Source organism: Balearica regulorum, chromosome 1 (assembly GCF_011004875.1).
Source record: "Balearica regulorum gibbericeps isolate bBalReg1 chromosome 1, bBalReg1.pri, whole genome shotgun sequence".
NCBI classification, from domain to species: Eukaryota; Metazoa; Chordata; class Aves; order Gruiformes; family Gruidae; genus Balearica; species Balearica regulorum.
This window is the reverse complement of record NC_046184.1, coordinates 55495287-55520231: the sequence shown is the minus strand read 5'-3', so window position 1 is coordinate 55520231 and position 24945 is coordinate 55495287. Positions and strand designations below refer to the sequence as shown.

General features: G+C 41.8%; 1 protein-coding gene across 12 annotated transcripts in view; it reads right to left on the bottom strand.

The window, feature by feature from the left end:
• Positions 1-24945, bottom strand: part of TCF20 (transcription factor 20) — a 131758-nt gene that overhangs the window by 25524 nt on the left and 81289 nt on the right. For all 12 annotated transcript variants that reach the window (XR_012835144.1, XR_012835162.1, XR_012835169.1 and 9 more), the window contains one exon: positions 13728-19370. Coding sequence is in view for 8 of the 12 variants with exons in the window: in XM_075750965.1 (XP_075607080.1) it covers positions 13728-19334 (5607 nt within the window). In the remaining 4 variants the exon portion in view is untranslated. The remainder of the gene's footprint in view (positions 1-13727; positions 19371-24945) is intronic.

The following is a 24945-nucleotide window of genomic DNA, read 5'->3' as shown; positions in this document are numbered from 1 at the left end:
AACTAATGAAGATATTTCAAGCTCAGAAGACTGACAAATTGTGGTAAAGGCAATAATATTACCTAACTATCTGCAAGCCACATCTTCATTTTTTATAAATCTAGTTCAATCTACACTAAGATAAAAAAGGACTGGTATGAGCCATACACTACTAGAGATAAGTCACTGTGCAAGATCAAAGAGAAATTTCAATCTTTTTTCACCTGAGGCAGAAATTGAAGGATATGGGCATTTTTGTTTTGTTTTTCATTTATTTTACACAGGCACACCTTCTTACTTCTTATTCTTCCATCTTCTGCAGGGTCTAGCCCAAAAGCAGAAGTGTAAGTCAGCAGTAAAGTCTTCTTTGTTAAGACAGCTTCAGAGACTCAGAAAAGAATTCTTCTTTTGGCATTACCCTTGAAGCTATTTGTCCAGAAAACTGAATTTATTGGTAACTACTCAAAACTCCTGTTTCCCAGGAACTGCCTCTGCAGATTTCTGCTTAGAGGAATAGTACCATGTGGCATCACTAAAGAATCCTTATTCTCCCCAGTGATAATGTGTGACACTTCAAAGGAGGAATAATTAAATTTAAGTATAAGAGTTAAGACTACATTAAAACCTTGTAAAATAGTTTTATGTACCTATAATGTGGGTATTGGATTTTTTCTAATCTAACCTAAACAATTTCCTAAAATTAAGATCTAAAAAATATTGTTGGTTTCCTAGAAAGCATTGGTTATGCATTGTGTCAACCTTGACATTTTAGTGATCAAATTTAACTTGGAAGAGTTATTGCCTCAGAAAACACTTAACAAATGTAATAATGAATTTACATATGGTACCAATACATTCAAGTTAGGATCTTCAGCATTTTAACTTTCTACAAGAAAAGAGAAAGCTAACATCAGATGAGTGCATAACAAAACATTTTTATTATCTTCTGTGGACCTGACTCTAAATGATACAGGAACAAACTTTAAACTTAGCTTCCTCCCATTAAATCCATGCAACTAAAACATGCAACCTTGTATCAGCTCCCTAATCTCCCAATTTAATTAAGAACATCTGACAATTCAAACACATACTGTACTTTCAATTTTCAAAGCCCCCTACAAATTTGTCTTAAAAGTCACAAAATAAGTGGTTTTAAAGTCTACTTTACAGAGTAATTAACTGACTTGTCAGAGGCCATGGAGGGAATTTTTGACAGTGCAGGCACAAAGTCTGCAAAGTTCACAGCTCGCAAACCTGAACTCAAGTGCATGAAGTTGCCCCTTCCTCCCATCCTGTGCTGGTTTTGAATGGGATAGAGTTAATTTTCTTCATAGCAGCTAGTGTGGGGCTCTGCATTTTGGATTTGTGCTGAAAACAGTGTTGATAATACAGAGATGTTTTCCCTACTGCTGAGCAGTGCTTACACAGAGCCAAGGTCTTTTCTGCTTCTCACACCACCCTGCCAGCGAGTAGCTGGGGGTGCACAAGACAGTGGGAGGGAACACAGCTGGAACAGTCGACCCCAACAGACCAAAGGGATATTCCATACCATATGGCATCATGCTCAGCATATAAAGCTGGGGGAAGAAGGAGGAGGAAGCGGGGAGGATGTCTAGCATGATGGCATTTGTCTTCCCAAGTAACGGTTATACATGATGGAGCCCTGCAGCCCTGCTTCCCTAGAGATGGCTGAACACCATGGGGAGTGAGTGAGCAGCTGTGTGGTGCTTAGCTGCCAAGTGGGGTTAAACCACAGCACATTCCTCCCCCCCCCCCCCCCTTTTTCTTTTCTTCTAAGTTTCACATTGAGCAGCAGCGTCCTTTAGATCAAGTCTCCGTTACAGACATTCATGCCAGGACACTCTCCTCCCTTTTTCCCCTCTCTTAGTAGTAAGTCTTTTATGAAGCTGGACAGTCTCCTTTAATCATCAATAACTTTCTGAAATGTAGTAACCATGAGCTCTCAGCAAGAATAAAGGAGTCAGAGATGCAAGAAAAGCTGCAATTAACAGCAGTATAGTGCAAAGTACCAGAACATCCCACATTTTGTGAAATGACAAGCCATGAGAAAAAGCCAAACATACAGCTGAGTTGTAACTAAGGGACCTAAGCATAAATCAAAAGAAAACATGCAAGGAGCTAGAAACAACAACAAAAAAATCACCAAGTGAAGACTGCACAACCAGTTTTTAACATCAAACTTTAATATTTTCCCCAAACACGAGGAAAGCTTAGGACACAGACAACAATTAGCTGGTTGAGATAAGACTTAAGTGTATCTATGCTATGATGGGTTGTGCAACTAGATCTCAGGAAGACATACACAATGTATTTTTACCACTGGTAGCTCAGGTACTGAAAGAGCAGAACCCTGGGCAGGCTTTGCCACTCACCACTGTCTTTGTGTCTTGAGTAGGGTTAGTATTTTACACTAAGTCCTACTCTGTTATGTCTACTCTTACCAACAGTTCAGCAAGTCTGAAGACAACCTAAGTAGATCTACATGATTAAAATCACACCCTGAGCACTGCTAGAATTTCTCAAAAGGAAGTGCAGCTATTCTTGTCCTTTTAACTGAAGGGAAAAGCCTGCCTTAGGTTACTCTGGCAGGCAAACGAGACCAAAGGAGGGAAGGGAGCGTCCAGTCCCTAATGCTTCTAGATTATGGAATAAAGAAAAATCTCTGCTTTTTCATATGTCTAGACAACTAGATGATTGCACTTGACATCAGTAATAAATGCTGTTAAGCTATATACCTTATATAGAGAACTACCTTAGACCAATTTTAAAGTGTACCTTTTATTGAATTTACTAGTTTGTGTAATTACAAAGTTTTTCCAGAACTGTATCACTATCTGAAGTCATGGTCTTGACTAGTCCACTCCCAGACCATTTTAAGACATCGGTTTGTACTTGCACAATCTGCTGCTCCCCCTCCTATCCCTAGCTAGGGCATTCCCCCTGTATCAGTACTGACATTAAGAGTCAAGAAAGCTGGGCCAGCCAAAAGATTAGCTTGATAAAAAGTAGGGGGGTGTTGTGGTAGAATTTGTTGGCAACATCAGCTACCTGTCTTGGTTGAGTCACAGAGCAGTAGTGCTGGCAGAAGGGGAGGCGCGGGGGAGAAGAATGGCTTCTAAATTAGCCTAGATGAAATTACCACCGTATTTCATCTTCACAAGAGACTCCTCAGTGGAGAAGTGGTTTACAAGGGACACACTTCACTCTTTTGTACCTTTAACAGGAAAAGAATCTTGACTTTTTACTACATTCCTACCTCCCTCTACCCTCATCTTATTCCACTTTCCCCAGCCCTCGCTGTGGCACAAAGCAATCAAGGACTGCTATCACAATAAAAATTAGAATTTCATCAAGTTCAGGGGTGGATTCTGAAAAAAAGAGTTTTAATTGTGGCAAGGAGTGGGTAAGACTATGAAAGCCAGCAGTACTGTGAGAACAACTTGGAACTTCAAAGGGCCCTTTGAGGAAGATGATTATTTTTGATAACTCCCTACATGAGGGCTAATCCACAGCCAGTCTCCATGCCGTATGTCCAGGCTGTGCTGTTTTGGTCATTTGCTCCATTTCCCACTCCCCTCCTGGCTCAACGCTGCAGCAGGAATGAGCTGCTGAGGGCAGCTACCATGAGAACTCCCACCCCCACATTCCCCACACACCTTTGTGCCCACATCTCTGGCTACACACCTTCTCGACATGGCTCAAGCCACTTACGCTCGCCCATAGCTTTAGCAATACAAGACTGCTGTTAAATGTTAATTGCTTACTAATGAAAACTAATCATCATGCAATTAAACTTTAATCACTAAGCAGCTGGCTGAGATCCAATCCATAACAATGAAGGTTCATTAGTAACTTTCTTCCAAAGTGCTCTATCCATGAAGACTATCCTATACTTCACCCAGGGTCCAGCTAAGTATATGAAATTGTTTGAAAAATATTTCCTCTGCCAAGAAAGAAAAACTACCCAGAGCACAACAATGTAAGAGTAGCACAGTTTAGATTAGCTGAAACAGATGGTTTTAAGATTCGGGGAACCCAACCTCCATTCCTAGCTTCTTCCATAACCTCAGGCAAAGCGCACAGCACAGACAGAATCTCTTTTCTCCAGTTCTTATATCTGCACAGTAACATTCTTCAAGGCAAAAAACTGAGTTTTAATTTTGCTGTAGTTTCTAAAATTATTACATGGATACTCATCATACTTCAGTTTTATTTTTACTCATCTTTCTAAATCTAGGGAAATTAATCTAACCTCTTTCAGAGCATATTTCTCTAATTAAAAAGATACTGGGGTTATATAACTAGGTTTATAATGGGCAGAAAGATGAAAATTTACTTTTGAAAAGAAAAAGTTTTAAAACCTGCTTTCTATATTGTATTTAAAAAAAATTCACACCACCATCAGTATGTGTCTCAGTTTCGCTTGCACCATTCCTACCCCAGTCTGGCTACTGCACAAAGTACTATGCTTAAATAGCTTTTTATGAACTTGGTTTGCATTGCAGCATTTGAAAAGCTTTCTTTTATTGTGAATGGTAAAACATTAATATAGTTGAAGCACTATTTTTGCTTATTCAGTGATCAAAGGATTCAGGATAACATTTTAAAAATAAAATGGAGAAATTGTATTTTTTATTTAAAAAGTTTTACAACAGATAGAATGTAATTCTAATAATCCATAGAATATTCTGTAAGAGTAACTCATGAATTCTTACCTCCAAAAATTAACCTCTTACCAACCTGAACAAGCAAAAAAAAGATTAAGTAGTAATATTTTTTTCAAAACCAGGGAAAATATTTTTTAAGGTTTGCATTTCTGCCTAGTTTTAATCAAACATAGGCCATTTTAAACACAGAGGCATGGAACAGAATAAACTGGAGTTCTTGAATGTCCTTCAACACTCGTTAGCAGCATTCTTCTAATGAAGTTAAGGGGATACACCTCAAGTGACTACCATCTAGAATTAGTCTAAATTAAAAAAGTTAGTTCAGTTTAAGTTAACAAAACACAAACAGCACAAGCTTCCTCCCCAACTTTGCGGAATCTTAACCTTTTTGCCAGCACAACTTAAAAAGATTCAAGCTAAAATGACACATAAATGGATTGTATTCACTCACTATTGAGAATTTAGCAAGAGTTTGGCATCTGTACAGCAACAGGCAACTTAAACCTTACAAAAAGGATTGTGTGAGCTTGTGGATAGCCAGACAAAAAGCTCTAAAGCTCTGTTTAGAAATCTCCTGCACAGAGAAGACCCCATTCACATTTGGAAGAGCTTCTTAGAAATTAAAAGTTACATAAATGTATTTTTCAACAGAAATTGTACATTGAATTTGAGGATCCCTGATGCTTTATAGAAAGGCCACAACTGTGGAATGAGCAAGCTCCTTTTTACATACAACTTTCCAGTGCTCCTGGCTACAACTAATGTAAAGTGGTTAAACATCCTATTCTTTCCCAATGCTCCATTGTCAGTAAATCTATTTCCTGCTTTCCTCACTCCACATGCTAGACAAACAGTAAAATATAAAACCACATGCAAGTACAGACATAACGCCCATACTCTGGGATAAACTAATAGCAAATGAGTCTGCTAATAACAATGCACAGAAATTACTTTGCTGCCTACCTTTCATCTTCTCGCTAACCCCAAAAGGTCAATACTGGAGAAGTCTTTCTCTTTTCCCAGTATCATCTTCATGTTTGAGGCCTCAACTAAACTGTACTTCCTGCCATCTACAATCCATGAGCACCAATACGCTGCACCAGTTTTGCCTGATTTCTACTCACAATAAAGCCAAGGAAAGCCAGCTTCATTTTACAAATGTAATTAATAGCTTCCAATCACTCAAGATATTGAAATATATACATCGGAAATGTAGATGTGGATTCTGTCTGCTCACCTCTCTGGCATTTGAGGCTTGTGATACCAATACAGAGAGCTGCTGGGAGCTACAAAGTGCTGTAGCACTTGTCATTGACACTTCTAGGTCCCTACCAGAGCCAGGCAATGAACTGAGATACAACAGGGGCTCCTACCATGTTCTCATCTCTGTGGCGGCACACTCTTACGGACCAGGAGTCATGACACACAGAGTTTCAGTAGTGCAGCAGATGACAATGCCTTTCTGAGAAAACCAAATCTGAAGTTCATTATTCAGCCTGTCTTTCAGAATTTCTCCTCCACTGAAATTTCATGCTTCCTTATTTTTGTAACACTGCGGAAGAACATTGCTGCCATTTCCCGAGGAATGAAAACAAATGTTAAAACTAGTTGTACTAAGGACTGTCTTCAGAAAGAAAGAGCACATTTCCAGCTCAGGCAACTAGGTGTTTGGACACAGTCAATGAAAACCAAGAACTCAACCACTTTGAGGGTAGTTGTAGAAAGTGCCTCGAGATTCTGAGGCACTCCTCACTTGAAGGGTTAAAACATATTAAAAACTGTTACCAGAGATAAAAATAAGCAATGTTCTCAATACACCCTTTTTTCAACCACTGCTAACAGGCAGTTTTTAAATTTGTTACTGGTTTCCCTTTCTCCACAGTGAAAAATTAACAAGCTCCAGTGCCACTTCTTCCTACTCTGGAAATTTCTCCCTACTATTACAGCTCTGGGTGTAAGAAACATGGGTTTTTCCTTCCTGTGTTTGTCAGGCATGTGGTCTTTGAAGCAGCAGATTATTATTTCAGCTGAACCCTGACCTGACACAGAACTTCACTTTAGGGGCTTTTTGGAGGGAGGAAGAAAAAAAAAAAAAGTCAGGTTCTGCACATTTTTCTTCTCTAAAAAGAAGGATAATGAATAAAAGGTCATTCATCTCCCAATACTTAGAAACAGTAGCACTGTGGTCTTAAAACACTTTCAAATGGTGATGTGATGATGTCACCTGGGCACAATTTTGTGTTATGGCTAACTTGATCTAATGGTTATAATTACCAGTGGAAAGGGCCTCCCCTGTCAGAAGCAGCAAACATGGTTCAGAGAGTAAACAAATTCAGATGGCTGATGTGGCACAAAGATCCCCCATTCCAAGCTAGTCTTCTGATGGATTAGCTAACTAAAAATCAAGCCACTATGCAAATGCACACTTGGTAGATCTAGCACAAGGGAAACAGTGGAAGCAAACAGCTTGCAAGGAGGATAAAGTGGGATCACCCCTCTTGACAGCAACTCACTGGTAGCCTGGCTTAGGGATAACAAAGCACACCTGTGCCAAATGAGACATTCAGAATAAACTGATACCTTCAGACTCATGGTGCTCCACTACTCAGGTTTCTGGACTAAAAACTGTTTTGCTTTGTTTTGCCAGAGGTAGCTAACCTTCCACAATTTTCTCAGTTCATACTGATTCCGTAGCTGAGGCATTTGATTAGCCACACAGTTAGGAACCTTTTAAAAGCAATTACTTACAGCATGTAGGAGCATTTTTGTTAGGCTTTGATTTCCCAAATCTGACAATATAAATAGCTTAATTCCTAGTGATCCCTCTAGGCAACTTTTTTTACCCAATTTACAGCTAGGGTCCAGAATAGTAGAGGTAAACAAAATGGGTCTATGAAAGCAACTGAGTAAACAAAATATTATAGATAGGTAATCCTTATTTCCTCTATAGTATAGATTTCCACAGAAAACACTCCGGGAGATCAACTAGCTGGAGTCTTAAGTGGTCAAGGACAACTATTCTGTGTGAAACCAGTTGTTGTTCTCCGTGAAATCTGCATAGCGTATGTAAACAAACCTACCTCCAGCTCTACAAACTAACAGAGGCACACTCAACATGAGCTGATGGCTGCCACTGCCCAACAGTAGTGAAAAATTCAAATATATAAGCATCAATTTGAAAAGAAAGAGACATGCCTTTTAAGTTCTGAGCTTCTGTGAACCTGTATGTGGTTTTTAAGAACTTTGGAGAAAGTCAGTCTGACCTTCTGAACAGGTTATTAACAATCCTAAAGCAGGTAAATTTCTGCTCTTCAGGTAAGCAGCAGGCTTTGAAAGATAATCCACAGAGAGTCAGACAAAATTCCAGACTGGTGAGAGAAAGCCCAGAATCTCCTTCCATTATACTGCAGATGATGGGCAGATTTTACCCTTCACTGCTTGTTACTCTGAAGCTCCACTGACTGAAACCCAAGATGATCCTTTCAATAAAGAGCAACAAAGGAAACAGGTTCCAAGGACTTCTTTCCATGTATAAGGATTAAAAGATTTCTCAAGCTGGGAACGAAGTAGAGATTGATGAGAAAAAGCATTAAATTCTTCAGACCTTTTAAAAGAGATCTTTAAAAGGGGGATAAACAAGTTTTCCTTTCACAGAGCACTGTCAACAGAAAAAAAGAGCTAGATCTACCTTCAGCAAGGTCAATTCTCACAAGGGGGGGGGGGAGATGACACACACAGGACACACATGACAAAATAACCAAACAACCCAAAATCTCCCAAAACAACAAAAAAATCCAGAAGTAATACCTGTGCCAGGCCAGAGTCTCTGCCTTGGAAAAAAGGTGTTTTATAAAAAAAAATTCCAAGAAACAGCATACCACCCCCTAATGAACAAACAGCTTTTTAGAAAACAATAGTAGAACTATCTTTTTGGATTTTGCAACAACCTGATACAAAGAATGTTCTCTGCATTGTTCTTCACTTACAGCTTCTTAAATTTAATACTGAGAATAAAGACCATCGATTCTTTTGAATGTTAAATCTGTTGACAACTACCAAAGTGACTTCATAACTTTGCCAGTTTCAAGGGTAACAAAGATTTCACCTTGCATGAAAATGAGTTTCTCATTAATAGGTATACAACGAGAAGATAAACAAGGTAGGAAACATATGCTGGGGTATCTACTTTGAACCTCAAAAATAAGGAGAAGAATTAAGCCCTTCTGCATCTGAAGCAGCCCAATTCATCCAATTAGCTATTCACATTCTCAGAACCAAGAAGCCCTCTAGAGTGAGCAGCCAGAGCAAGAGGCACACCTTTTTGCCTTTGAGAAAGGCAGATTCTAGCACTTCAGAAAACAGCTGGATTTCCGCTTAGAAGATAATACATTCACACCATTTTCAGTCTATGGTGAAATCAGACTTTAAGGAAAGCTCAACTCAAAGCTCAGAAGAGTCACTTCACAGTTTGATAAACCTTTTTAAGATAATACCTTCTCATCTCAAATTCTTCCAGAGCATCTGGTACAAGTCAATCTTGGAGTAACCTCACATACATTCTAACCCTTCCTTGGGATTGACTATGGGGCTGTTCTCAAAACTGCAGTAAGACGCAGACATTTATTCATCTAAGGAACAGAAAAAAACTTAACATGGCAAAAAAAAATGCTTCAAATTCCCTCCTGATTCTGGAAGGCAAACAAGAAACAAAGGTGTTGGGGGGGAATCTCTAATAAGCTTCCAGGTGAGAAAAAACAGATGAGCTTGTGTGAGAAGGGCGAGCTACTTATGCTACATCTACATAATGGGTTGATGGTTTATGGCCTTTGACTAGATGTTTAAGTGTCTTCTTTCAATACTAAGATACTGCATAAGCAACAACAATAGAGCCAGATCTCTAAAGAAAATATTTCAATTCAATGGTATGAATTCAGTTTAAATTTGGTGCGCATTTTCCCTTTTTGTGGGTATTACAAACAGTTTGCACAGATTTTGAATTATGGCAGTATTTCATTTGCACAGAATGCATTACATACATGAATGATTCACTTCCAGGCTCATGACCCTTCATATGCCATAAACGAATGTCTTTCCTTACCCTAGACCAAATTTAAGACCTAGATTCCCGTATGCTTGTGCACACATCTGTCTACTCTCTCCTGCTAGCAAGCAGCTACATGGTTTGCACATCTGCTTTTCCCAGACACTAACACTGATGAACTGCATGTCAGAGGAAACAAAAAGAAAATGCATTTGCAAAGCAAAGAATAGGCAAAGAAAGAGCATATGCAACAAGCATAGGAAATCAGCTGTCTGAGCCAGAAGGCTATCCTCAGGCAGCGGGGCAAAAGAGACTAGTTCAACAGAGCCTTTCCACTGCCTGGGGATGGCTTCTGGCAGGTACACCTCTGAATATCCTGCCTGCCATTTCTGTGTTGCACATAACACTCTCCTAACTGAAGCAGGGAGGATATACTGCTTCCAGAGAAGAATACAGCACTACAATTTGCTACAATAGGATAAAAAGGTTAAGGAAAAAATAATGCTAGGAGAAAACCTATTCCATTATTTGTGACAGAGGTGAAAGAGAAAGATGGATTACTATTATGGACATAATGCAGTAGAGCCCAGCATTCAGCTAGGACACCTATTACTGTGTTTGTGTAAGACATAACAAAACAAAGCACACACAAGAAAACGGTCCCTGCCTCTGAAAGTTCAGAGTCTTATAATTAGATTAAAAACAGACCCAGACAGAACAGTGGAGAGAACTCAGTGTGTACATATTACTTCTCATACACTGAAAGTAAGCAGTATTTCTTACAGACTTAAATAGCAATGATTAAGAAGAAATAATTCTAAAATCAAATGAGGAGACTGAATCTGAGTGACAAGTAGATCAGAACAAGATGGCAGTTTGAAGGATTAAGGATGACGTAGATTACAAGCTACATTTTAAAGTCAGAGTCTGGGAACTCACCGTGAATTCAAGAACAATTTTTAAGTTTGTGGCAGAAGACCATGCACCTGGAACAAAAAGGAAGCTCTACAAGATTCTGGAACAAAGTGACTGGGTTACCAAAAGCTACCCAAAGGCATGGCATTCAAAGATAAAGGGAAGGAAAGCACAAGCAGAACTTCAGTGAACCCCATACAAAAAGCTGGGAGTAATGAACAACAGGCTCTGCAAAAAATATTGGAAAGAAAAGAGGTAATCAAAAGAGGACACAGATGGGAAACAATGGTAGAACAACACTTCAAGAGCAGCACAGCTGATAGTGACAAACATAGCTGACAGGGAAAGGAAAACGAAGTACCAGATCTCAACCTCAGCTACGAAGAGATCACTGTAAACACTCATTACAATTGTAGTAGAGCACAATTGAAGCCACAGTGGAGGACAAGAGCCCCAGACAATGCACTCAAAGAATTTTGAGACGAAAAAAGGGAAAGGAAATTAAGAGGTAGTTGCAAAGGCAAGAGAAGCCACAGGCATTTTGTACGCTTTAAAAAAAAAAAAAAAGGAAGGGAAACACTCATGTCTACAGGTACTATGACTGAAAAGGAAAGCTAGGAGTTGAGCAAGTGATTAAAGAGAGAAAGGACACAAGGTTCAAGGTAGATGAGATGTTCTTGTATGGTGCCATAAGGGCAGATCAAAGGGTTAAGAAGAGGAGAAAAAAAAAATTCTATTCGTGACAAGGAGATGATCATAATGGTTGGAAGAAAGTGGTAAAGGGTAGGCTAAAGTGTATTCAGTCAGAAAGTCATGAAGATCCCATGCAGAGAAAGAACTAGATGTCAAACAACATGCAAAACCCATATAAAAACGTTGCGGACAACGGACTACTATTTGTCAAGTTTGATTAAGAGCTTATCTGTATTATGTTTCTGCCAGGCATACCCCCCTTGCAGGTACAGGGTCATAAAAAGGATTACTGGAGGACAACTCAAGCGGTTCAACAACTTGCAGGGAAGGCATTCTGCCCCTCTACTCCACTCTTGTGAGACCCCACCTGGAGTACCGCATCCAGCTCTGGGGGCCCCAGTACAAGAGACACATGGAGCTGTTGGAGAGAGTCCAGAGGAGGGCCACGAAGCTGATCAGAGGGCTGGAGCACCTCTCCTAGGAGGACAGGCTGAGAGAGTTGGGATTGTTCAGCCTGGAGAAAAGAAGGTTCCGGGGAGATCTAGTTGTGGCTTACCAGTACCTGAAGGGGCCTACAGGAAAGATGGTGAGGGACTGTTTATCAGGGAGTGCAGTGATAGGATTAGAGGTAATGGCCTTAAAGCTGAAGGAGGGTCGATTTAGATTAGATGTTAGAAAGAAATTCTTTGCTGTGAGGGTGGTGAGGCACTGGAACAGGTTGCCCAGAGAGGTTGTGGATGCCCCATCCCTGGAAGTGTTTAAGGCCAGGTTGGATGAGGCTTTGGGCAACGTAGTCTAGTGGAGAGTGTCCCTGCCTGCAACGGGGGGTGGGGGGTGGGAACTAGATGATCTTTAAGGTCCCTTCCAACCCAAACCATTCTATGATTCTGTGATTTACTATTGGGAGAACAAAGATCATAAATAGAAGACACACCCTGAAAACAGGAAAAAGGGAAAATCAGGCTGGAGTGATCCAAATTCAAAATATTGGTGAACTGCAAGACATAGGAAAGCATGGCCACATTGCAAGTAAAATCCAAACGGTGGTAGAGATTCCAAAAGAAACCTTGCAATTATCAGAGATAAGAAATTCAGCAGTTGCATCAGAACAAGCATGCAGGCACAGCTCAATGAAAACCAAATGAAATTAACTGACTTTGTTTAATGAGAGGCTAGAAACAAGAATGCAGGCCAAATCAAGTTAGGGCAAAGAAGCATGTAATTACTGTCAAAGAACAGTAAGCGAAAACGCAGAACAAGCCAGGAACCAAACCTGAAGAGAAAAGCTCATGGGGAGCACATGAGCATGCTGTATCTAAGCACACAGAGTGAAAAAGATAAAAACTGGATCCCAACACTGTTTAGAAAAGGAAGAGTCTGAAGGCAACAGCAAAAAGTAGTGTAGTGCCTCTTTCATGGTCTAGCCCAGGACAGAAAGCATAATGCAAAAGGTAACCATAAATAAAGGGATGCAGCATACTGATGATGGCAAAGGCAGGTACATAACTGTGGTTTTAAAGTGTCAGCTTGGTCTCAGAAAATCAAGAATAGTGAGTGTCTCCATCCACAGCCAGATTGTTGTGAATAAAGTCTTACCTTTAGTCCTGCTTTTATTTTACATAGTTCTTCTTCAAAGTGCAAGTACACAATGAGTGAGGTCAATTATCAGTATGATTTGTGGTATAATTTGTATTGAATTCATCAATACTAAACCCATCCATGTTTCACTTGAAGCTTGCAGATCTCTGTGTGATTCTACTCTATCCACCTTGTTTTGTGAGGACTGCAAATTCTCCTACAGTTGTGTAGCATGTATTACAGTCACAGAATAACTTAGGTTGGAAGGCACCCCTGCTGAAAGCAGAGCCAACTTTGAAGCTAGATCCAACTTCAGAGGTAAAGTGGGTTGCTTAGGGCCTTGCCCAGTCACATTTGTGCATCTCCAAGAACAGATATTCCACAGCTTCTCTGTTTTTTCCCCCCCTCCCTCAATCCAGTGTTTTACCACTCTCGCTGTGACTTTTTTTGCCTAATATTGAATTGGAATTTCCTTTGTTGCAATTAGCGTCTGCTGCCACTTGTCCTTTCACTGTATGACTCCAAGAGCCACCCTAGAGAATATTTAATATCTAATAGCATAGAGTAAGGAGAAAAAAAAAGATCATAGTAGTCATGAGAAAGCCTTTGGACATCCAGAACTTTTAGTAGGTAATGAGTATCCAGCTTTGATGCCTGAAAAATCTGTCTGATAGGTGTGGCAGAGATCTAAACAAGGCCATCAAAAGGACATCACTAGAGACTTATTTAACATGAAAGATAATCACTTAAGACATGAGAGAAGAACAAGGAAAAACGGTATACATATTGCAAATGCAAACAAGTAATTTTGTATAGCAAGGTTAGGTACTCACCATCTCTCTTGCAATCTCCACAGCTTCCTGCAGCCCATAGAGCCTGCCACAGACCAGGTAGATCCCATTGGCCCAGAGAATACAACCCTCATGGACCCAAAATTCATTGCTGTCAAGAGGTAGTTCAGGAATTTGTAACTCCAGCTCAGTGCCACCTTCTGAAGTGGGCATAGAGGGTTTTGAGTCCAAAGGAGTCTTTTCACCACCACTGCCACTGTCAGTGGTTGCTTTTTTACAAGAAGCTCCCCTTGAAAGTGACCGAGAGGCTCCACTACAGTCCTCAGAGCGGTGCCGCCTCTTAAAGCGGGGATGAGCAGCTAGGCTTCTTTGTTCCTTCTGTTGTTGCTGTTCCTCCTCTTCTTCCGTATCTGTCTTGGAACCATTAGAAGCACTTTTGTGCCGTACCTTGACCTTGCTTTGCATTTCTGTGGCCCTCTTTGGAGGCGGGTTCTTGGGCAAGGTGGCTGCGTAATCCTGGGGGTAGAAAGGACCAAAGAGGTCACCCATGTTACGATAGCTGGCCCATTTGCCGCACAGGCAGCAAACCAGATGCCCTAAGACAGAAGACTCTGTTACTACAGGGCCCTGCAGCATGAAAGTTGAGGTGGGCAGCACTTTGCTCTCCACGTTGCTAGGAGGGGGTGTTGAAGACCTCTGTCCTTTCCGACCCCTCACCAATTTGTTCTGCTCCTCTTCCTCTGCATTAATGATTGTGCACACAGCGCCTAATTCACACTTGTTTACCACATGAATATAAGGGAAAAATGACTTATTCTTGGAGTCAGTTTTATCTACAGACTGGGTAGCATATTTAAGCTTGATCTCTGGTTCTTGAGGCTCCACAATCGGAGCAGCCCGTCTAGGCTTCCGCTTCCGTGGCTGTGCTGCAGGTTTTCGCCTCTCCCTCCTTTGCCTCTTCGGTTTTGGCTCACCACCACCTACCCCCTCTGAAGACTGTGAAGGTACTGGTGGGGGTGGAGGAGGCGGTGGCAGTTGCTGCTGTTGCTGCTGCTGCTGTTGCTGCTGCTTCTTTTGCTTGTTCACGCTCCCAATTGGCCTCCCCTTTTTCTTTCCAGAGGGAAAATATCCCTTTGGAGGGAAACCATCTGGCTTGGGTGAAATGTTTGTCACATCTCCATCTTTTTCCTCAGACTTCGGATTTGGTTCAGAAGTAAACCCACTGGAAGGGGAAATTGTTTTTGAGTCGGAAAAGGCCAGAGTTCCAGCTCCGCTTACAGATCCATCAGACCTTCCCTGACCACCTGACTTCTGAGAAGGTGGTGGTGCTGCACTGGATCCTGCTCCTTCTTTACCAACACTGGCAGTTTCAGGGACCTCTTTCTTGGTTTTATCATTCTCACTGCTTTGCCACTCTTCTGAAGATCTTGGAAGAGTTATTTCACCAGCTGTATCCTGGCTTGCTGGCCCCACTTGATCTGACATCTCTCCTTTTCTCTTCTCAGCCTCTGGTCCATGTCCAGCCACATTGCCTCCTTCAGGTCCACTCTTAAGGGACAAGATGTCATCAAGAGTGACAGTATCTGCACCAGTTTCAGCACTGTTGGTAGAAACACTTCTCCTAATATTGGGAGACGTAATTTTTTGAACAATAGCTTCCAGTTTTAATCCTCGTCCCTTTCTTGGGGGCAGTATTTTGGTCTTAGCAGGGCTTGTGAGGGAAACAGCAGGGCAATTCCTACTATCAGGACTTGGCAGGTCCTTGAAGGAATCTCCCTTTGCAACTGACTTGCCAACATCTTGGCTTTGAGATGAATGGGCATAGGAGTTGTACGTTTTATCAGCTCCTTCTTTTGCTGAAGTCATCAGTCGCCCTTTATCTTCACTGCCACTATTCTTCATATCCTGTGGCTGTCTTTTGGTAGGAATAGGCGAGATGAAAGAACGGACTCTCCTCCTCATAATTAATGGATTTTGAGGAGACTGGTCTTCTTGGCCAGGGAGCCTGAGCATGGCATTACTAGGCTTGGGCAAATCTGTAGATTCCTCTCGTCGATGCCCATCACTTTCTTGAGGGCAAAATCTTTTTTGGTTGGCTGCTCCGAGAGGGCCACTGCTTTTGGCAGGAGAAGTTTGCCGAGAGAGGTCCCAACCAGACTCGTGATGCTGCAACTTCTGGTTGCCATGTTTCAGTTCGGTGCATTTGCTCTGAGTACTGTCACTCCCCATAACGCAGCGCCCAGCTTCCTGGCTTCCAGTATCGTGGTAAGAGCTACCTTGAAGGTACATCATTCCATCCTTGTCATTTTTTAAGGGACTCCTTACTCTTTCCAGAAATTGCTGTTGTCTTGGGCTCTTCCTTGCTCCCTCCTGCCTGTGCTGAGCTGCAGCAATCACACCCTGAGCAGTGCTGCTTGCCCAATCTTTGTATTCTTCTTGCTGTTGCTGGTATATCTGTCTCTTGTAATGATACTGGGAATTTAAACTCTGGTTAGGGTCACCAAAAGCATGAGGCCTAGCATTTGTGTGATATGCTGAAGCCAAAGACGGGCCTTCTGAATTCTGAGGGTAAGCAGAATGCAAGGAACCCCTGTTAACTCTTTCAGATAGTGTCATGTGTGGGTTCATGTGATGCAGATCTGTCCCTGGGCCTCTGCTTCTGCCTGGTGACATTTTCAGCTTATCAGCAAGATCATGAAATTGAGAAGGTGATTTACCCCTGCTGCTTCCAGTTCTGCCAGGTGCTCGTCTCATCTGTGTCGATCTGCTGTCCTGCTGGGGAATGTAGTCTGGAACAGCATCGGAGACTGCAGCTCCAGGGCTAGCATTGCCTCGGAAAGATTCATGCTTGATGCCAGCAGGATGACAATGGTCTCCTGTTTTTTTATTATTGAGACTAGCTGAGCTCTTTGACTGTTCAAAATCTTCTTCTTTTATTTGCCCACTGTGAGCTTTCATCTTTGTTTCCATGGATACTAAACCACCAGGGAGTATTACTGACTGGCTCAAGCCAGGAGCAAGACGTTCACTCCTTCCACTTCTGGCCTCAGGACCCATGTGTCCCATTGGGTGAGGGCCAGGATCTCTGACAAGTTGCCTTAATGGAGATATGTCACAGATCACTGATCTCCTCTCCGAGAGCGCTCCCCCCTCATGGGCAGAAGACTGAGACTCTACATCAAACTTTCTACCAATAGGATAATCAGCTAGATTTATCTGCTTCATGTCAGGAGCTACGCTGCTAGACTTCCTATCCCAGGGACCCCAGTGAGGGCCTTCCAGGAGAGACCCCATGCTTTTATTTAAGAGGCCTCTATTGGTCAATTCATTGGTTTGACTAATTAAGATATTGGGCCTCATGGCTCCCTCCAAACTCCCAGCCATCCCAGAATGCTCCTGTGCGTTCCTAGAATACCTTCTGTCTGGATGATGGTGGTACCCCTGTAAGACCTCCTGTAGGAGGCTAGGAAACTTTTCATTCCGGCCTTTGCGTTCACTGTGCCCTGGAAAATCCCCTTTTTCTTGACCGGAAGGATACTGTGGAAAGCCACCAATATTTCTCTGTATACCAGCTGCTATATTATCCTTGTAACTGTATCTTAAACTGCCAGGAGATTTGGAAGGTTCTGTTCTTGCAGGAAAATTTGGCCCGACAACTGCATGACCAGGCTGGCTGTTTCCCTCCCCATTATGATTAGTGTTATCTCCACTTTTGCTCCCTTTACTTCCTCCTTGAGTTTCTGGCTGTGTCCCTGCATGCCCAGCTTCTTTTGCTCCGCTAGCACTAGCTGGTGCCTGAGTGGCTGTGGAAGTATCATCTTGTGCAGGTTTATCTTGTCCACCTGACTTTTCTACTCTTCCTGTCATGGCTTCCCGGGAGACAATCACCCCAACTGCCTTTTCATTCACTTTTGGGGCATTTTCCACAGCTACCACAGCTTCCTTCCCATCAGGGGAGGCCACATCTTCCCTAGCTGCAGGGCTGCTGCTGAGTTTTGATGGCTCATTCTGAGAGCCTTGTGCTGGTGAGGAGTTGGACCTCTCTAAGTTACCCGCTTTGTAAGTGGTGTCTGAGCTGGTGCTCTGGCCACTCAGCTGTCTCACCCTTTCCCCATGATCCTCTGAACTACTGGAACAGCCACCATCAAGGGACTCTGCCAGGGGAGACTTGAGTTGCTCCTCTGCCTGCGAGGAGCCTTCTGAGTTGGTGCAGCTGTCAGCCTTCTTTGAAGAGGATGACCTTTTGGAACTTTTTTTCTGAGGTGCCAAGGCATCCGAGAGCAACATGTGCTGGACTGTGTTGGGCAGATTGGCCACTTGAGAACTCAGAGCACTCAGGCTGCTCAGGCCCGGATCTGTGAGCCTTTTTTCCTGCAGCCCTTCCAGCCCAAACCCCTTGAATCCCCCTGCATGAGCATTGGGGCTTGGCATCATAGACGGTGTAGGACTAAGCTGAGGCATCATCTGCAGGATTCGGTTTCTAGAACTCATGGACATGTTGCCTTGCCCACACTGGAGATTTTCTCCACCTGGCATGAGTGGAGAAGGGGTAGAGCTGCAGCTTGGAGACTGAACCACAGATGCAGCAGGAGATGGATTAGAGATTGGACTGAAGTTTTGGTGGAACTGCATTGGTGACCTTACAGGAACTTCACTCTGGCTGTACTGTCCCACTTGACTTTGAAGAGAGAGCTTGGTGGCAGCATTTGAATACTGCATTACGTGTTGAGGTGGGTGCTGTTGCTGCTGCCCCTGCTGCCCACTTTGGGGCAGCTTAGACTGCTCAAAGCTTTTCATCGGTTGAGTCTGAAAACTGTAGTTTGACTGGGTCCCATATGCCTGTGCATTAGAACCCACAGCATGGCCTTCATACTGTGACCCAGAATTCACGCTGTAGCTTCCATCATAATTCTGTCCTGACTGGCCAAAACGCTGCGGGGAGGGAAAAGAGGAGGATGACGACGACGAAGGCGGCTGATAGTGTTGGCTGAACTGACCCACTCGTAACTGGTACCCAGAAGCAGAAGAAGGCAGGGTGGATGGACGCTGCATTGGCTGCAAGTGTGAGGTGCTAGAAGCAGACTGGCTGGAAGCCTGGGGTAAAGGCTGATGAGACTGATATATCTGCTGTCTCAGCTGCTGCACCTGCTGCTGCTGGCTAGAAGCCTGCTGCTGATACTGGGCACTCCCTGGAGAAAAAGGACCAGTATAATCCTGTTGATAGTGGGATACACCCCCAAGAGTCGAGTGCTGTGTTTGAAACTGGCCCACATGTCCCTCGCTCCCATACTGACTCCCAAAGCTACTCCCTTGAGGGGGCCCATAGCTCTGTACTGGTCCAGAAGGCCTGCGCTGAGGTGGCTGCTGCCCTCCTGATGCCACTGGATCTTTGTTGGCAGCCATATAGTAAAACTCTCCTGCTTCTTTTCTGAAACCTTGGTAGCTCTGGTGGCCAGAGCTCTCACCAGGCATTGCTGTCGAGGCTCCTGTTGCTCCACGACGTCCACTACCAGCACCTCCTCCAAAGCCCTGGAACATCTGGGCCTGCTGGCGGGGGCTGAACTCTTCCAGTCGGGATGAACCGTGCACTTCCTGCGGGTAGCTCTGCTGGTTTCCGTGGTAACTACTTTGCTCCCGAAAGGACTGCATGCTGTTCAGCAGCAGAGCAGCAGCTCGAAAGCCCTCCTAAAGGGGGGGAAAAAGAAAGAGGAAAAAAAGGTATAGCATCCACATCTCCCAGTCACACCAATACCACTGTTCAATTTCATTGTTTTAATAGCAATTAAAATTTAGTATTAGTCTCCTGCTTTCTGGTACATCAATATGTATCCCCTCTTCTTGCAACTTTCCAAACTTCCAGGTAGTGCAAGTAAGAGGAATCACTCACTTCCAAGAAAATACAAGTCAGTAGCCTACTACCAGTTGGAGCACATTATCAGCATTAATATTTTCCCCACAGTCATTTACTAACTGGCTCTGTTTATGTGCCCCTGAAGAAACAAACTTCCAACAATATTTTGCAAAGCAAGGGAAAACAATCCTCACCCTCCAGCTATTCTCTATGGCTAATACCGTGAGTATTCAAGTATTTTGCTACCATGTTAAAAGATGCAATGAGAAGCCTGCACCACTCTCAAACAACTCTTGGATCGTAGGAATGATATCCAAGGCCCACATTTCAGTCTGGAAAGAGATGTCTATGAGAAAACACTCAAGACGCAATTGACCAAAACTCAAACCAAGATACTCCAATGAAAAGGATCTACGGGAACCTGGCACCAGCATGCTCCAAGACACCTCCTCCATGCTCTGTTCCCAACTACTTTTAGGTGAAAAGCAACACAGCAAGACAACACATGGTATCCCCACCTCCCCGCCCATCTGCTTTGTTTTAGGAGATGGAAAGTCAGAACAAGCCCACTCTATTTGAGCAAAACGGTCTACAACTGCAACCCTTAGGACTTTTATATTACCTTAATGAAGCTTAACTGAAAATATTTGTCTGCCAGAACACTTATTTTGAATACCATGTATGATCATTTATATAATCAATTCCTAAGTAAATGCACTTCAGGAACTATCTGTAAGGTCCCTTCCAACCCAAACCATTCTATGATTCAGGAAGGCTCTCCTATGTACTTCAATCAGTGTGTGGAATCATGACTCATGCCCAAGGACTGGACCACAGCTGCAAAACTGTATGGGGACCCTGGCTAATCCCTCTGTAAAAGCCTGACACGTCATTAGATGCATTAAGAAAAGTATAGTAATGAACAAGTATACGCATATACACTTTTAAATTTATTTAAATAAATAAAAATCAATAAGCAGATGACAAAGGCATTTCATTTCTGAAATACCTTGTGGTTTACTCTTCCTGAAAACAAACTAGATAAAGCCACCTGGAGAGACTCCTTCCATTAAATAAGACAATGCTCACACTTTTCCAGGAAACAGAACCCTTACTCCTCACATTGGAGACTTCCTGGAAGACTTGCCTGCGTTATGTTTTCTCATTCAGCCATGTTTTATGCCATGTCTTTTGCCACATTCAATTAAACCCACTCAATATTAAAGTCTAGTTTTGCACTTAAAAGGTTTGTTCAAGTAGATGATCACCAGCGTCCCAAGAAAACAGGCATACAAATGAGGAGATGCAGGTGATGACTGGCATCACACTCCTTTACTGAAACATTTACTAGAATCAGAAGGGAACTTGCAAATTGTTTATACTTCCAATTCTGTCTCTCCCCTTCTAGGAAGTCAACTTTACTGCTGTTTTAATATTATACTCTAATATTTTAAGTGTCATACTATAAGAGAGATCATTCTGTTGAACTTCCACTTTTTTAGCATTTTAAGGACATCATATATCACGAATAACACTTCTATGAATGTCACACCATGCTAAACTGTCCAGTTTGGGCTTCTTATGGATAAAACACTCCCTGTTCTGAATTATTCCCTTCGATGTTTCATCAGTTTGAAGCTCCTGCCCTCAAAACTGTGATACCTAATGCAAGCTTTTTGTCCCTCTTTGAATGACTTGCTGTTAAGGTGAAAAATGGGACAAAAAATAAAAGCTGGAAAGAAAATACATAGAAATAGAAGGAACTTATCAAGCTAAAGGTAAGAGAACATCTACTGTAACTGGCAGATGTTAGAAAGCAACTTCTCTAGATAAGCAATTTGGGGCTCTAATCAGCCACATTCATGTGGTACAGAGACTGCATGTACACCCTGTCAGTCACGTGCTTTGCATCTTTTTCTCATGAAAGCAATGTTTCCATCCCCTTCACTGGCTCAGTCTCCCTACAGAATCTCAGACTAATTTTAAATATGACTTTACTAAAGCTTACTTTGCATAGTCTGAACAAGGTCTCAGGAAGCCTGTTTTGTATTACCTAATACAAAAACTTTCATCACTGATGATATTCATTCTTCTATAATAATACTAACGAAGGCTAACAACTGCTAACATACCTTAACAATGCTAGGAAACATTCTTAAGACCTTCTCACTATTTTAAGACCTTCTCACTATTAAAAAAAAAGAATAATTTTAATTACATAATGTAACAGAAACAGCACAAGATGTCATAAACTACCTTCAGGAACAGAGATCCAGTAAAGGTCAACCTGAGGCACAAATTTCTACCCTCCATAATCTCATGCAATCACACAGTATTTATTTAGTCCAGAAGATATATACTCTAACTCAAAACAGGGAGAACATGTTTTTCTCCTTCAATTTATTATTTTTATCTTGGATTTTCCTGTGACAAATTTTCATCAAGAGAACTTAAATTGCTGATGTTTTCATGTCTCCTACAGAACACCACTTGCTTTGACTATCTCACAAGGCGTTTGCTTAAGGCAACCAGTAGAATAGCAGCCAGAAAAAGAAAAAGAAAAAAAGGCATTTCATTAATAACACGGGTAAGAAAAGATAGGAGGTGCTTCAATCCATTACATCATTGATAACTTAAGACATGTACCATATTTCCTGTCATTAACATCCTATAAATACAGTACTATTACAATTACTATTGTAATAATCTTTCTTAATAATACCGCTGCCGTAAAGTGCTTAGATCTAAGTGCTATGTTCTCAGCAAAACTACCGAGAATAATTCCATAAGCAAGTCTTGTTAATAAAACACATTCAGACAGATGAGGCCTTCGAAGTCTACCTGGATCCACAAGAAAATAATACATTTATTTGATTAAATTTTCCTGGAAGCCTTTAAAGAAAGGCTTTTCAGCTGGCACATACTCCTCCACACCCAGGAACTCAAGAGAACGGTACACCAGCTGATGACTAAAGACTACAACACAATCATATAAAACTCCATAATGGTGGTACACATCCATAATCCCCATTCCCAACAGAAGGGGAAAAGTCCCACCTCCAAAAAAGTGCTTCATTCACAGCCACAAATTACGTTTACAGCGTTTTCCAACACACACAAACACCCAAAGCCTTCCCCATTTATTCAAAGGAAAGGTAAGATTCTGACACAGTTTTTACTACTCTAGTGACACACCTACACTGTCACTACATGTGCATCCAGCTCTATCAATAAAGCTTTGTGATTCTCCTCAAGTATTTATAGCCTGTAGCTGTACAGCCAACTAAGCATATCCATCTAGAGATCACAGATTACATTCAGTAGGCGAAGGAGTTTCACTCTGCTCCAACACTTTTGTTTCTTCCCCTATAGCCAGTAATCAAAATTTGCCTTTAATCTGGTAGGAACAAAGGAAGCATATTACAATCTTGTGTGGCTGATAAAGAAACAGCCTCATTTATGAAATCACTGCACATAAGTCATAAATAGAGAGAAGCAGTAGGTCCTCTTACCCATATCTCAGACTTATTTGTGAAACATCTGAAGTTATTTCAGGCAGTCTTTCAACCTACCTTCTCCATGTGAACTCATTTTTAAGCACATCTACAATGCAGATTTTGTTTCTTGTTTAATCGTCCGAAACAGCCTTGTAGAACAACTTTGTTAACATAGGACTTCCTCAAAATACAGAGCTACTGCATTCTGCTCCTACTGTGAGCAAGATTATTAAATGGTAGTCAACAGCATGTAAGCATCTTTCAACTGTTCCTGCATGTATATGAGACTGCCCCCAACCACTGCTGATTAACAGGATTCATCAGTCCTCCCACAGCAAGATTACTGTGTGAAATGATCTTCTGCAACATACCATGGTAGGCTTCTTAAATCCATATAAATCTTTAAAACTTTTTTTGTCCCCATTATCAAAGACTGGACAAATACAGGACAGCTGCCCAGATTTTCCCACATAACACTGAGGCCAACACAGTAGTGCAGCACTACAGACAGACAGCTCAAAAAGAGTGAGCTAAACAGCAAAATACTGTAGGGATATGCTTAATTCTTAACGATACGCCTATAAAGGAGCAAATGAAACCAGCATCACTTAATTCTGTAGGAGGTAAGTGAGGTCTTTCTGCTTCGTTAAATTTTCTTTAGATTTGGGTTGACTACTGCGACCCATCTGTGCAGAGAACTCTCAGGCAGCAGTCAAATGCAATATATTTTCGGTGATCTGTCAAAGACCTCTCACTTCCTAGCATGCTTATCAGGAAAGAAAGTGTAGTTACAGGCAGGTGACAAACAGCAAGACAGCATTTTCCATAGCCCAAAAATGTACATGAGCAAGTGGGTTTCTTTTTTAGAGCGTCCAGGCTTCTGATTAAAATAGACTTATTTGCTAAATGCTGTGCAAGCAGAGATATACATACATCTCCGTAGCCATTTCTAGTCACAACCTGTACACAACACAAAAACTACCGGTTTTGTCCTTCCTCACTGCATCTTCTTAAAGTCACAGAGCGCACCCACAACCAAAAAACCTCATCAAGACACAACTTGAGTATGAGCAACTCAGTGGTGTAATCTGTAAGTAAACAATCGCCAGGATCTGAATTAAGCCTGAAATAAAGGAAGATTTCCACGTACTGAGGATTGTTTCTATTGTCAAGGTTGCATTGCTAACCCTCATTTACAGTTATTACTTGCACACCTGAGCAACAGCTGGGAATAGACTGATCTTGTTTTGGTTTTGGGAGAACATTACCCTACCTGCTCCTTTTGAGAGGCAAATCAACTATGCCACAAGTAGACAGACTGAAGGATCAAGACTACATCCAACAGTAACAGATCTAACTTATTTCTCCTACATTTGATGCCTTCTAAAAAGAAATGAGAAAACATTTTAATTTTCAGCCTTAGGAATGATATGGAAGTAAATCAAGACAGCTGGCACTTCAACAAGCCACCAGTTTGTCCAAGCAATAATGCTCACCACTAGCTTCTTTCAAAAAATTTATGGTTAGCCTGAAAACAGATTTTCTTCCTACCTTTATAGCCATTTCAGATCCTGTTCCACTGAGAGTTACTTTTGCATACTACAGATAACAGAATGATCGAAGACATGGGAAACTCTGATACTGTCTTATTCACCACCGCACTTCTAGAGAAAACTGCAGTCAGATTTGGCTCTCACCAACACATCATAACTTAGTCTATCAAAGCAGCCTTACAACATCACTCAAAGTTTAAACAGTATACAATTACTTTTCATAGGGAGTACCAGAACCCCTTGAAGTAGATAAAGTATCTTGGAAAGTATGTTAAAATGGAAGTTAAAATCAGAATACGCTATTGAAAACTGAATTTTACATTCTAAAAAAAAATAAATCATAGCATAATGTCTTAATA